This window comes from Sciurus vulgaris (genome assembly GCF_902686455.1).
Source record: "Sciurus vulgaris genome assembly, chromosome: 3".
Lineage (NCBI taxonomy): Eukaryota > Metazoa > Chordata > Mammalia > Rodentia > Sciuridae > Sciurus > Sciurus vulgaris.
Window position 1 is genome coordinate 68,758,036 of NC_136463.1, and position 13,597 is coordinate 68,771,632.

The 13,597-nt window shown below is 51.3% G+C and overlaps 1 protein-coding gene across 2 annotated transcripts in view; it reads left to right on the forward strand.

Annotated features, from left to right (window-relative positions):
• The first annotated feature begins 378 nt into the window (after positions 1–378).
• The window catches only part of RHBDL3 (rhomboid like 3), a 45,110-nt gene continuing 31,891 nt past the window's right edge, over positions 379–13,597 (forward strand). The window contains exons 1-2 of one of the 2 annotated variants that reach the window (XM_079130500.1): positions 383–825; positions 2,348–2,371. In XM_079130500.1, coding sequence (XP_078986626.1) covers positions 715–825; positions 2,348–2,371 — 135 coding nt within the window. In that variant the 5' untranslated portion in view covers positions 383–714. Of the gene's footprint in view, positions 826–2,347; positions 2,372–13,597 lie in introns of both variants that reach the window. The other variant, XM_079130501.1, reaches the window with a different exon arrangement.

Sequence of the window (13,597 nt, forward strand, 5' to 3'; positions counted from 1 at the left end):
TGAGGTTGCCAACTTTAGTGTAAATCTCGCTTCTACCTCCGTCACCTATTTGTTGCCTTCAAATTATCATCCACCGGGTGCGGGAGCTAAACCCCGACCCCAAGAGAAGGCTGCTGGTAACGGGGCAGGGGAGAGCGCAGTTCCCATCCCCACCCTGGGCGATGCAGCCACTTCCCCGCCAACCCCGCCGCAGCTCTCCCTCCTCCCGGAGCCTCGCAGCTCTGACCGCCGCGGCCCGGGTGGTGGCGTCCGGGCTCGGCTGGGGGGCGGGGGCCGCGGGCCCAGAGCGCCGCGCCGCCCCGCCCCCGCCCGCGCGCCGCCCCCGAGGAGTCCGCGGGGAGGTGGAGACTCCAGCGCAGAGCGGGGGCTGCGCGGAGCGGGAAGGGAGTGCGGGGAGCGGCGGGGCCGGGGCTGGCCCAAGGGCGCCCTCGCCTCGGAGCCGGGCGCAGGGCCGCGGCGAAGGCGGAGGCCGGCGAGGTGGCGAGCGCGGAGAAGTTTGGTGGCAGAGGGCCGAGCGTCCGGGGGTCGCCGGGAAGCGGCGGCGGCGCCTTGGAGCCAGGGCCATGGGGGCGGGCGCGGGCTGCGGGGCTGGCGCGGAGGCGGCGCGGCGCGCTCTGAGCCCCGGGAGCGGCGCGGCGGGCGCGGCGCAAAGTTAGCCCGGCGCCCCGGGACGAGCGCAGCAACCGCCGGCAGCCCCTGGACCCCACCTCGGCCATGGGCGAGCACCCTAGTCCTGGTCCCGCAGTGGCCGTCTGCGCCGAGGCGGAGCGCATCGAGGAGCTGGAACCTGAAGCCGATGAGAGGCTGCCCGCGGCGCCAGAGGACGTGAGTACCCCCTCCTCCGCTCGGGCAAACTTTCTGGGGGGCGCCAGGGAGAAAACTGCCTCCGTCCCACCCCCGCGGGGCAACTTGGAGGTCTCAAGGTGATGCGGGAGCGCCCCGGATTGGCCGGGTCCGAGAACCGGAGTGGGCGGAGGGAACGGTCTCCCCTAGATGCATACGCGCGCCACCCCAGCCCCTGTTCGGGTTCCCGCGGCTTCCCTGCGGGACACAGCCCCGGCCGCTGCGCCAGGGAACTGCCGGCCGCGGGAGCCCCCTCCCCGCGGCTGGTGCAGTGCCCGGGACACGGCATTTTCCTGCAGAGGCGGCCGCGTCACAGCAGTGACTCCCCCTCCCCTCCCTTTTGCGACCTGCGGACTCTGAGCCCAGGGAAGAGCGGGCACCGCAGAATTCCCTGTCTCCGGCTATGTAGACCGGTCTGGCGACCCCCTTCTCCCAGATTAGCTCCCTCCCGGACACCTGCCTTGTCGCAACACTGATTGAAATTCAAACTGGTCCCTGTCTCTGAACCCGTTCCTGAGCAGGGAAAGGATAGCTCAGGAGTCTGAGATCACGTCGGTTCCAGGGACGGTCCCCTGGGCGAGGCCAGGGAGGGGCTACTCCAAAGATCTTCCTGCCATCTGCTGCTCCGGTCTCCATCACGCCAACGGCGGATCTGGCACTGGGAAGAAGCCCTGGGAACTGGAGTTGCTTAAGCTTCTCCCTCCCGGGGTTAACCTGCAAATAGGGACGAAAAACTGGACAGACACCCTGTTCGGGCCCCATGCCTCCCTCAGGGTGGAGAGATGGAAGTGAAGCCAGGCTCCCAACCTACAAACCCAAAGCCAGAAAATCTGAATGGGACGGGGAGTTTAACATCTCTTTGGCTTCTGTGGTTAAACCTATCACTTCCTTCTGGCGCCAAACCCGTGGTAGAATCTCATGTACCCACAGCTTAAGACTGAACCTTAGAAGAGAATGGGTGAGTTTCAGCACACTGGGAAGCCTCTCTCTCCCCTTTCCTACCCACCGCGCCCCTGCCTCAAAATCCTGCAGGCAGAATGTTAATGTTTATGCAGGAGTCAGTTCTCCGAAGCAGGGCTCTTTGCCCCAGCAGACTAAGGGAATTGCACCTGGGCATGCATTCAGAGGCGTGGGAGTGGAGGTGGACATAAACTTCAGGCAGCAGAAGTTATCAGAGGCCCTTGGATAGAGCTGTATGCCTTTATTTGGTAATTGTTGAGAATCATCCTTGTTCTACTCACATCACCACCTGACTGTCCCAAACCAGACACCCACCTTGCTGCCCCCCATCCCCCCCACACACACTCTGACTTCCCTCTTTTTGCTTATTTGGGAACAGCTAGCCCTGGCCAGATTTCCCCTGGCCAGTCCCTGAGCCTAATTGTGACTCCTGGGCAGTAGCTGGGAGGCTAGGTCAGAAACATTAGGAAACTACAGAGACCTTGGTGATAAGTGTGTCTTTCTTTCTTTCTCTTCTCTCCTGCATGGCCTCCCTCTCTGCCAGCACTGGAAAGTCCTGTTTGATCAGGTATGTGAGCAGTTAAATAACCCCCCTTTCTTCCAGCCCTCTCTGAAATCAGTCTCAGTCTCCCTGCTTTGCGTGGGCTTCCCTAGCTCTGTGCTTCCGAGGTGGTGACGTGGGATGGAGGTGTGGCTTAGTGCTTCTGGGGCTGAGCAACACTGCTCTCCAGGTATCAGGAGGAAGCAACACTCTAGTCTAAGAGAATCCCCCTCACAATTCCCACTGCCCCAGAGCTGGAGTCATACCATGTAGAAACCAGACAACATGTATTGAATGCCTGGAAGTTTTCTGTAGGCAAGGGAATTGCAGTAGGAGGCTGGGGAGTTCGGGGAAGGTCTAGAGTTAACCATCAGGCTTTCTTTCTACTTCCATCATCAAAGGTCTATGGCTACCATAAAGTCAAATCTCTGCCATCCTTGGGGAGTGCCTCACAATATGAGCTCTTTTGAAGGGGAATTTTATTTCCTAATTGTGCAGTAAGGATGAGGGAGTACTGGAGGTTACAAATGGAAGTTAGTTATTATTTGCAATGCCTGGGGTGGCAAATGGAGTGGAGAATGCCTAGTATTGGCTTTTGAGCTGGGAAATAGGCATTTAACCTTCAGTAAGGAAATGGTCCTTTTTGCTTGGTACTCAGTCAGGTGTTATTTTGCATTTCCTTGTCCCTCTTGGTCTGTAGGAGAGAAGGAAGGAGATGTCCTAGTGGTGGCAGGTACTGAGCATTGCAGTCTGGGGATGAGAATGATGGTGTCATGAACTTTATGCAACTTGAAAATGTTTGGGCCAGAGGAAGTATGCTGGGTTAGAGAGGGAGTTGAGGCTGAAGGAAGAGCTTGAACCAGAACTTTATTATGGGCAGGGGGAACTTTTCAAAGTTTTTAAGCAGGGTTGTTTCAGGTTCTAGGCTATGTTTGGAAAGATCCTGTGTAGTAGTGAGATAGAGGTGAAGTGTAATGCAGGAATGAGGAGCTGGCCAGGGACCTACTGCAGTGAATAGACTAACTTGTGTTAGTCAGCTTTTCATTACTGCAATAAGTACCTGAAATAGTCAACTTATAGAAAGGAAAGGTTTGATTTATCTCATAGTTTTTCAAGGTTCATGTCCATGATTGATTGACCCCATTGCATTTGGGTCTCGAGCAGCACATCATGGTGGAGCAAATGCCACTCACTTCACAGTCAGAGAGCAAAGAGAGAGGGAGAGGGGATCCTACAATCCCCTTTGAGGACACACTTCCAGTGACCTAAAGACCTTCCACTAGGCCTGACCTCTTAAAGTTTCCACCACCTCCTAATAACTCCAACCTGGGGACCAAACCCTTAATATATGGACTTTTGTGGGACATTTATCCAAATATACCTTAAACTTGGAAGATAACAGTGAGAATGAATAAAGAGAGAGAGACATAGTGATGGGAGAACAGAAATATCTTAACAGACCTGCATAGCTGAGGGGGGACCATGTTTCTAACTGAGATTCAGAACCTAAGAGGAAAGGGAAAAGTGGGGATAGAGGAGGAGGGTTGGCAAAAATGACAACTTTGGTTTAAGTTGAAGAGCCAGCTAAATGCAGATGCCCAAGTAGGACTGAAGCCATGGACTTGCAGGGTGAAAGACATAGTGAGCCTGGGGTGTGGATTTGGAGTTCTCATCACATTACCCATGAGGCCCTGCTACAGTTGTACGAGCATCTACCAGCTGCTGTCCTTACAGGACAGAGTGTCTCCCCCTGGGCTCCTGAGTGCCCACTCTTCCTCTGGTCCCTAAGGGTATAGCAGCTGCTGGCCTGGTACCCCAAGCCTAAGGCAGGAGGGAGCCCACTGCTGCCACTGCTATGGCTACCACCAAGCTGCCAGCCCTTCACACCTCCCGCCAGATTTAGAATTAGAACCTAGAACAAAGTGTATCATGCTTTTTTCTCTGTGTCTTTCACGTTTGATTAATTTCCTTTGCCAGTTCCTGTGTGTGTGTGTGTGTCTGCATACATTTTAAAACAAGCCTTTTGGATGAATGGAGGAGAATTTTTAGTGGAAGAATTTGGAACTCCAGGAAGCAGAGACTATGTATCCAAAATTTCATTTTCAGGAGGAAAGTCCTGAATGTCACCAAGAACATCCCTCTGTTTCTGGAGAAGCCCACTTAGAAATCATTCTGGACAGACAAAATTAATTCTAGGAAAGAAACTACCAAAACTTTGGACATTTTTTCTCATAATAAGTTCAGTATGATACCTACTCTCTATCCCTTATGAGGCATCAGAAGGCTGTTTCTTCCTGTTGGTGCTTTGTGTTTAAGGAGAGCTGCTCCTGAGCATGACTTTGACCTCTGGCAGATGTCCAGTCCCTCTGCATTCATTCCCCCCGTACTGTTAGCTATCGTTCAACTGTTGCCCTGACAGGGCTCTACAAAGAGCAGGGATGAAGCATTTCCAATGGATACTCAGTCTTGGAAGGACAGCAGGTTGTTCAGAAGGCTGTGAGAGTTTATCCTTCCTGCCTCTTCCTCTGGGAGACTGGTGCACTTGGCATAATTGGGGAAGAGTTTGCAGGCAACCTTCCCATTATTTCCTATAGAGTAGACAGTCTTGATAGGTCAAGTTGGGGTGAATGGGACATGCCATCTATTAGAGTCCCTGCCTACAGAATTCACTTTCTAGAAGTCAATAGCATGGTAAGTCAGACCAGTCAGGCAGGTCCTTCCTCCCCTTCTTGGATCAAGAAGTGGTCACCCAGTTTCAAACTAGAATCTGTTGGGCTCTGTGTCAGAAATGGAATTGAACCACTTCCTCCAGGCTGTGTGGTTCTTCAGCATATGGAGTCACCTTCCTGCAGCATGAAGCTAACTGGAACTCCAGGGTCTGGAACAGTGATGTTGGCCTTGTTGGTCCCCTGTGAGTCTCCCTTCACCTAAATGTCCAGGATGCCTTTTGTGGGTATTGGAGGTGAACAAAGTAGGTGACCCCTGTTCTTGGGTTCCCATTGTTCTAGCATTTGTCTGGGCTGCTCATTTGTCTGGATGTAGCATGACCAGTCCATGTCATCCCTTGACACCTACCCCAACCCTTCTCTGTGGGCTGCAGAAGTCACCACAGGCAGGAAACCTGAGGGTTACAGTTCAACTCCCAGATATTCCATGTTCATTTTCTACTCAGTTTTTTCCTTGAGAGAAGTACCTTTTCATGTCTTTGGGATCTTGATGGTTTTTCCTAAATATTTAAATAGATTTTAGAGTTACCGTAAATATCAGTGTTATTACAGTGCAATATCTTGGTAAAAATATCTTATTTTTCTACTGTTGAATTGGTGGGCATCCAATTCAACGATTCCTTCTGACCTGAGACAGTTTGCATCCCTCTCTGGATCTCATAAATATGCCCTTCTATTTCCTACTATTTTTTATGATTAAAAAATCATAAAACTCTTTACTCCACTTGGATATTACTTCTATGTAGTTTCACCAGCATTGCTTATTAAGAAACCTTTCTTGGGACTGGGGTTGTGGCTCAGTGATAGAGCACTTGCCTAGCATTTGTGAGGCACTGGGTTTGATCCTCAGCACCACATAAAAATGAATAAAATAAAGCCTTTGTGTCCATCTACAACTAAAAAATATTTTTTTTAAAAAGAAACCCTTTATATATTGCTTGAAAAGTCATATCATTTGATAGATTTTATATGTGCTTGGGTTCATTTCTGATTTCTGATCTATGCCACTGATATTTATAATTTTGCACAAATCACATGCCCTTTAATTATTGCTTTATATCTGTTCCTGAAAAGTTCCTTTTTCAGATTCTTCCTGAATCCTAGAGATTCAGATCCAAGGTCAAATATTTTATCCAAGGTCAAATAGTAGGTTAGTAGCAGATGTGGGACTGGAGCCCAGTTAACCCATCAAAGATTTCCTGGGTTGAAAAAGCCATTTCTAGGTTCATCCTTTAAAAATGCCTCCAAGATCATTGAATGTTTTATGAGAAAAAGGGTTTGGAGCAGAGTTCTGTTAAGTCAACAAAGCACAGTTGCTGTTGAGTTCAGAAGAATAAGAGGGAATGGAAAGAATTGGTCATCACTTGATTGTTCCTTTTGTATCTCCTTTTTTTCTGGTAACATGTATTATTTCCCAGAAACTGCCCCCCACCCTGCCAAAAAGACCCTGATTTTGTTAATCTCTCCAATGGGAAGTAGATAAGCATGACTGTCTCACCAAACTTCTAAACACATGCCACAAACAAAGCATGGGGTAGCTTAGGTGGGCTGCAGAGGGCTGAACCTCAGATTTGGAGGTGGCCAGACCTGAGTTCAAGTCTTACTGACTTTGTCACTGGGGACAATTATATTAACTCTCCGCGCCTCTATTTTCTCCTCTATAAAATGGGGACAATCATCTTTAACTCCAGGATGACTGTGAGAATTAAGTGAAAGTGGAATCTCCTTTTGCATTATCTGATTCCTAGTGGACATTTGACAGGTATGTCTTGACTGGGAATCAGAATTTGCTGGGAAGAAACACAAGGACCACTTTTGAGATCTGGATTCCTTGTGAGAACCACTTCTGAGCCCAGAGGATTTTTCTGCTTTCTTTCCCCCAGTGTCTCCCCTGCCCCACTCCTTCCAGCCTGGGGGTCTTCCCCTGGCCTGACCCGATGCCCATCTCATTTATAGTCCTCCTGCAAGCTGGCTTAAGGGGTTCTGGGAGCTGAAAAGAGGTTCAGATGAGACTGCTGAGTGGATTAGTGAGGAGCATAGAGAAGACGATGCCCCAGAGACAGCATCATTTGCCGTGGCTCCCGGAACATACGATTAACCATCAGAACAGTTCCCAGAGGGGAACAAAGCCTTGGGTTTAACTGGAGCCTCCCTTTGCATTCTGTACCCCTAAACCCTTATTAAGTGGCCTCTGGGACTCTTGTGGCTATGGACTCACCACCACAAAGCCAGATTCCCTGCTCTGTCCCTGCTCCAGTGACCCTATCAATCAGCTGGAGTTAACCTTTTTATCCCTGACCTCTCAAAAAATGCATTTGATGGTAACTGAGCAATAGAGACAAGGGATCCCAGGTCACACACTGCCTGCCGGCTTGCCTGTCACACATGCACATGTAAGTTTGAGCAAATGGCAGGTCAAACTACAGCCCTGCCTGTGCCGTCTTAGGTTAAAATATTCAGTCCAGGAGCAGGTCCTGACCATGAGGTTCCATAACCCTGTGCCCCTGTACTCCCCTCTACTCCATCCCTGCCTCCATGTGGATGCCACCACCTCTCAAGGACCACAGGTTATTAGAAGGTCAGTGGAAGCATCTTGTCCAGTCTAGTTTTGCAAATGAGGAAATAGAGGTCAGTGACCTTGTGAGGTCACTTGCTACAATAGTGCGAGAGCTCTGTGTTCTTGCCACCAGGCCCTGCGGACCCCCATTTGCTTACCTGCCCTGGGTGATGACTAAGGCAGGTGGAGGACACGTCTGGGCCACATCCTTGTTGTCCCATTAGCTGTGTGACAAGAGGCAAGCCAGGCAACCTCTCCAAGCCTTAGATTTCTCATCTGTAAACTGCCTGGAATAATACTTGCCTCTTAGCACTGTGAGGACAGGGTGGTATGTGCAGTACTGGGCACAGTGGGTAGTAAGCACCTGATAAATATTATTGTATGTTATTGGAATTTAAAGAAATGAACACTGTTTTCAAACAGGCTCTGATTTTGGTCTTGCACCAGTGTCCAGATCCCCAGTTCAGGTTCTTCCTCCCCATCAAGCTGCCTTTTTTTAGGGCAAAAACTAGAAAACCACACTTCTCACTGAACTTTCCAGAAAAAAAGATAAGGTTTTGGACAAAGTCTACCTGGGAAGTGTTAATGCCCAAGTGCTCCTCTCTGATCACCTGTCTTGTCTGAGCTGAGTGCCTGGTGGAGGTGAAGGGGCAGGTGTTTGGCCACCAGGTGGGCTGAACCAGCCTCCTCTCTGCCTGGTATTTCTATTTGGCAACTCCTGGTGGACTTTCAGTTGGTGACTGATGGTGAAATTGGGCCCAGGGCTCTGTCCTATTATAGGGAAATGAGTCCAGGTATGTTTTGAGCCATGAACAGCTAGAGGTAGCCCTTGGCCTCTTTCCCTGGGTGTTTTGTTTTTATTTTTTAAAGCAGTGTACAGGTCTCACTGGTAAAATTTCTCTGAGGGAGCAAACACTTAGTGTCTGCTGTGTGCACATATGTCTGTCATCTCATTTTGATTTAGCAGCCCCAGGAGAGTGTTGTCCTCTCTTCACAGAGAAGGAAACTAAGGCACATGGGGATGGGTCTTACCCAAAGACAGCAAATGAGAGACCTCTGTAGCAGGTGTGTTTGTCCCCAAGTCTTCTGTGTGGCTTCTGAAATGGGGTCGAAGGGCTGTAGGAAGTGAAGGGGGAGTTTGGTGCCTCTTTATCCTGCCTACCTGCTCCTGGTCTGCATCCTGTTCTCCTCCTTCTGCCAGATCTCTCAATCTCTGTTCCAGGATACCGGAGATACTTTAGTGGCTTTCAGAAGGAGCAGCAGGGGATAAGGATTTAGGCTAAAGTGGGGAGATGACTCAGATGACAGACCCCCTCTCTGCTCCCACCCACTCCTGCTGCTCCCTGCCTGCTGCTCCTTCTAGACTCCTGACTTTATAGTCTTGATGGGGCTTCAGTCCCTAGGTGACCCTGACAGCCTGGGCCAGATGAGTCAGCCTGGGCCCTATGCCTGTTCCTGGTACCCAAGGGGCCTGCCTCTGAGTCACAGCCCCCAACACTCCCTCAGAGCCTGTGACATAGCAGAGGCAAGGGAGCCAGGGCTGCCTGCCTGAGAGTCCCTGGAGGTGGCACTGAGCAAGGAGAAGCAGGGTTTTCTGGGGCACATCCTCAGATGGGGAGGTCTGGGGAAAGTCTGATCCCCAGGCCCTACTGTCCACTCAATCCCAGCTTCTTGCATTCTGGGAAAGATCTGAGGTCTCCTCTTCACTGCCCAGGTGTTGGGAGAGCTAGGTGGTTTTCTAGACAAGCTGATTGTCTGGCCACTCAGTCTGGATTCAGGCCAGGATGCCACCTTCTCTGTTGAGGGAATAGTGTTCTGGCTCCTTAGTAAACCTGCCAGCCCCAGTTCCTAGGATTCAGCTCTGTGACCTACACATGCTCAGGAGCCTGGCTTGGGGCTTTCAGAAGTCTCCTGAGGCCTGAGCTGCCCCCAGGGTGTCAGCTGAAAGAACAGAAATACTACAACTGGGAATCCTGGAATCCCTGCAGCTTCTCCAGCTGGCAAGTGCCTAGCCTGGCCAAACCCCAGGGGAGCAGGGAGCACCAGGCCCCTACTGCCTCTATCTGGGGAGGCTGGAGGACCGAAGGGATCAGAACCTGGTTTTAGGAGAAGTTTCCTTCCCCTCCCATGGGGGCTTGAGGTCTCTGGAAATCCCTGCCTTGCCCTCTTGGAGCTGGCTGGAGGTGCCTCTCTCCTCACAGGAATGCTGTGATTATTTGGGTTGGTTTCTCCATATCTCCAAGAACCTCAATTTCCTTAACTGTTAAATGGGACTAGTTTCACTTAACCTGGGGTTGGTGGGAGAATAAAAACAACAAAAGAATTACGAAAGTCAGTATTTTGAAGAGTCAGAGGAGAGAGGTCAAGGAAAGGGCGCATAGTGGATTTCTCTATGGGGCAAATTAGCATCCACATTTGCAAGGAAGGAAAACTGAAAGAGAAAGCGCCTTCTCCCATCACCTCACCTCCTGACCTCGGCAGCTGCAGTCTGGACCTAATTTATGGAGTTGTAAATATCCATGAATGCACCAGAGTTCTCTGGTGTGCTCTGGCTGCTGGGTGGGGACAGCTCTGCTGAGCCATAAACCCTTGAGCAGCCTCGTTAATTCTGCTCTGTCAGAAGCTTTGTAATGATGCGAGGAGCCAGCAGGTGAGCCAGGGTCCCCCCACACCATGGGAAGGGGAAGCTGGCTGAACCATAGCCCAGCCTCAGTGCATATGTGCTGTGGTCATTTCCCAGGATGCACTCTGCCGTGGTGGACAGAGAGGAGACAGTAGAGATGGAGATGGGAACCTGTCTCAGATCCCAGGTTCCTGCCTTCCAGGCTTGGGAGGTTTTTGTGCTATTGCAGCTGGTTTGTTGGCCCCAGGTGCTGCCTTTGGGATCTTTATGCGTGCTCACAGCTCTCACTGAGGTCCTGGGCCCCTACAGATGGAGGAGAGAGAGAGGGGGCGTCTTCCTAGGAGACAGAATTCAAGTGCTGGCAACAGGAGCCATAAATGCACTTGTCCTACAAATGCAAGTTACACATACATAATAGATATGAAATAGATGGGTTCCCCTCCTCTTTCTCTTATGCTCCGTTGGTGCTGAGTAAATGTTGAAGCCTTGGCCAGGCTCACTAGCCTGCAGCTGGGAGGGGGAAGCGGTGCTGCTGTCCTGGGTGCTGAGCAGGCAATCCCAGCTCCAGTGGAGTTGGATCCCTGAGCGCTTAGCTCAGCGGCCCTATTAGGCCAGTCACTGGTTTCTCAATCTCTCCTGAGACCTGGTGTCCCCGGTCAACCCTCTGGCTGGGCCTGGATCCCACAGGCTTCTAGTTTTGCTGGAGGACTCCAGCAAAGTGTCAGCTGCCTTGAGAACCTGTGCCATTCATGAAATGGAGCTGAAGGGCTGGTCCTTCACCACCAACAAAGGGGCTGTGTTACCCAAAAGGGAAACATGACTCTACTGTGGATGCATGCGTTTTTCCTAGAGAGAATTCCGCACAGTGTTACTCTGAAAAAAACACTGTGATCTAAGGTCAAATTAGGTTGGAAAATGCCAGCCAGACAAAATCAGGTTTCTCCACTTTACAACCTTGCGGAGCCCTCCCTCTCTAGCTTCTGCCCATCGTTTCCCTCTCAGAGAGTTTCCCCAACTATGGGATAACAGACTCCTTACCTCGTGCACATCTTGGACCTGAAGTTCCACAAAACGTACTGGGAAAATCCTGCAGCAGGGACTCTATTTCATACAGCGGAACTTGAAAACCAAGGGAGGGCAAAACTGGGGAACCTCAAATCATGTCCTTGACCACTGACTCACTCTCTGAGCTAGTTTCTTTCACTCTTTTTGCTCCCTGTCACCCCACCCATAAAATGAACATTATGCCTGGCCCACAGTTGATCCTTAGCAAATAAGTGTTAGGTGAACAGATGAGAGGACTGGATTAGGGTCTTTCAAACTCTTTAGTTACTGAATACTACTAATGGAAGAGAGTGCAGGCTTTGGGCCCTTCTGCCTGCTATGAATTTATCTGCCCCAGTTACCATCTGCTCAAACTTCAGCAACTCAGTGCTTGGTGCCTTCATCCTCTATCCCGCCCAATGCAATTTATCAGCCAAGTTGGGGCACTTTGAAAGTGAAGGGGACACTGTTAATAACCATGATCAGAGAATACATACAAACCAGGATGGTCCTGAGCAAACTAGAATGGATAGTGGCCTAAGGCTCCAGTGAGGTACCTCAGGTACCTGATCCATAGCAAACATTCCAAATATTTTAGCTCTTACTGTGTTGTCATTGGGTTGGGTAGTAGGTGGAAGGCCAGGGTATAAACAGGCTCAAGGTGGAGCTGCTTGACCTGGGGAAGGATGGTGACTACTCCACAGTCCCCTCTCTGCTGGCTCTGTGCCTCAGCAGTGCAGTTTGAAAATCACCAAGGTACCTTTGGACCATGATTTATGAGTTCCTAACCTGCTGTCCCTCCCCAGTATCACTAGGATATCACTAGGACCCTCTGGCAGCACAGACCTCCCCACCACCATGTGGAGCTGCCTCATCCTGGTCCCAAACCTTCCCTAAGCCCCTTGACTGCACTAGGATTCAGAATGGATCTGCTGCCCCGCTGAGTGACATGGGCTGTGACTCTTTCCCCGTCCTCCGTCATAGATGGCACGCACCTTACATGCACAGGGATGAATGTGGACCCTTTATTTTTCCTCTAAAAGGGAAAGCTCCTGCCACTTGATTGATCGATGGAGAAACTTAAGCAGTGTAGCAGAATGAACTGCCCAAAATGGCACTGCAACTGGGGTGGGGGTCATCTTTTGGGACTCTCCTCCCACACCTTGCCCCAAAGAGGGGAAGGAAACCCAGACAGCAGCAATACGGAGAAAACTTGGTAATTCATTTCTCCAGCCTAGGTGGGCTAGTGCCCCAGGAAGGGGCTCAGGGTGAAAGAAGAGAGATGACAGAGAGAGAGAGGTGTGAGTGTGAGCTGGTGACCTAGGGGATTAGGGGCCCGAGGGCTTGGCACTAGTGGGATTAATAGTCCTCTGGAAGGGAAGGTCTTTTCAAGGCTGAGGCAAGGGGCTGGGGAGACAGCTCAGTGGGTAGAGTGCTTGCCTTGTAAGCACAAGGCCCTGGGTTCGATCCCCAGCACCCCCCCCCCCAAAAAAAAAAAAAAAAAAAGGCTGAGGCGGGTGGGTGGGAGGTGTGGGAGGGCCGGCTTCTCACTTCATTCCTTTCTCCTCCCTTTGCCACCACATCTTCCATTCAGCCTGAATGTAGGCTTGCCCCACTCCCCAATATTCAGGAGGCCCCTGGGCCATTCACAGCCCACCGTCCTCCAGCTGCCCAGACTACCCCAGGTCAAGCTGGTCGAACCTCCCCCAACCCCAGCCTCATCCCCAGAGCGCCCCACTGCCAAGGTAGGTGAATCCAGGGCACATGGTACCCGAGGGAGGGGGAACCCCAGGAGCCTCAGCACATTATTAACAAGGACAATACAGTTACAGGGCTTGTTTCTCTGAAAGCTCCAAACTGTGCTGCTATGATCTCATCCCCTTCGGCAGGCCCAAAGGAGGCCAGCGGGTGCCATGTACCCAGAGAGGGTCTGCCACACGTCCTGGGAGAGAGGTGGCCCTTGTTCGAATGGCAAGCGAAGCTGGTGTCACACCCCCAAGGTCCTGGCAAACTGTGCCCTGTTTGCTTCGGTCCAGTCTGCAGATGGGGCAGTCAAGGCTCAAGCTGTTTACCCTGAGTTACATAAACCCTCATTAGTGGCAGAGACAAGAATGGGATTTTGCCTGCTGCCAGGCTCTGCCCAGGTGTTGGATGTGGTTGAAAGGTGTCCTGTGTGCATTCATGGAGCTCAGAAGCTGGCCCCATCCCTGCCTCTCCCTCCCCCTTAGTCATCCTCTGGAGTCCCTGAGGCCTCATTATAAGGGTAGCAGTGACCCCCCATTGTCTGGCCTGTCTGGCCCTGG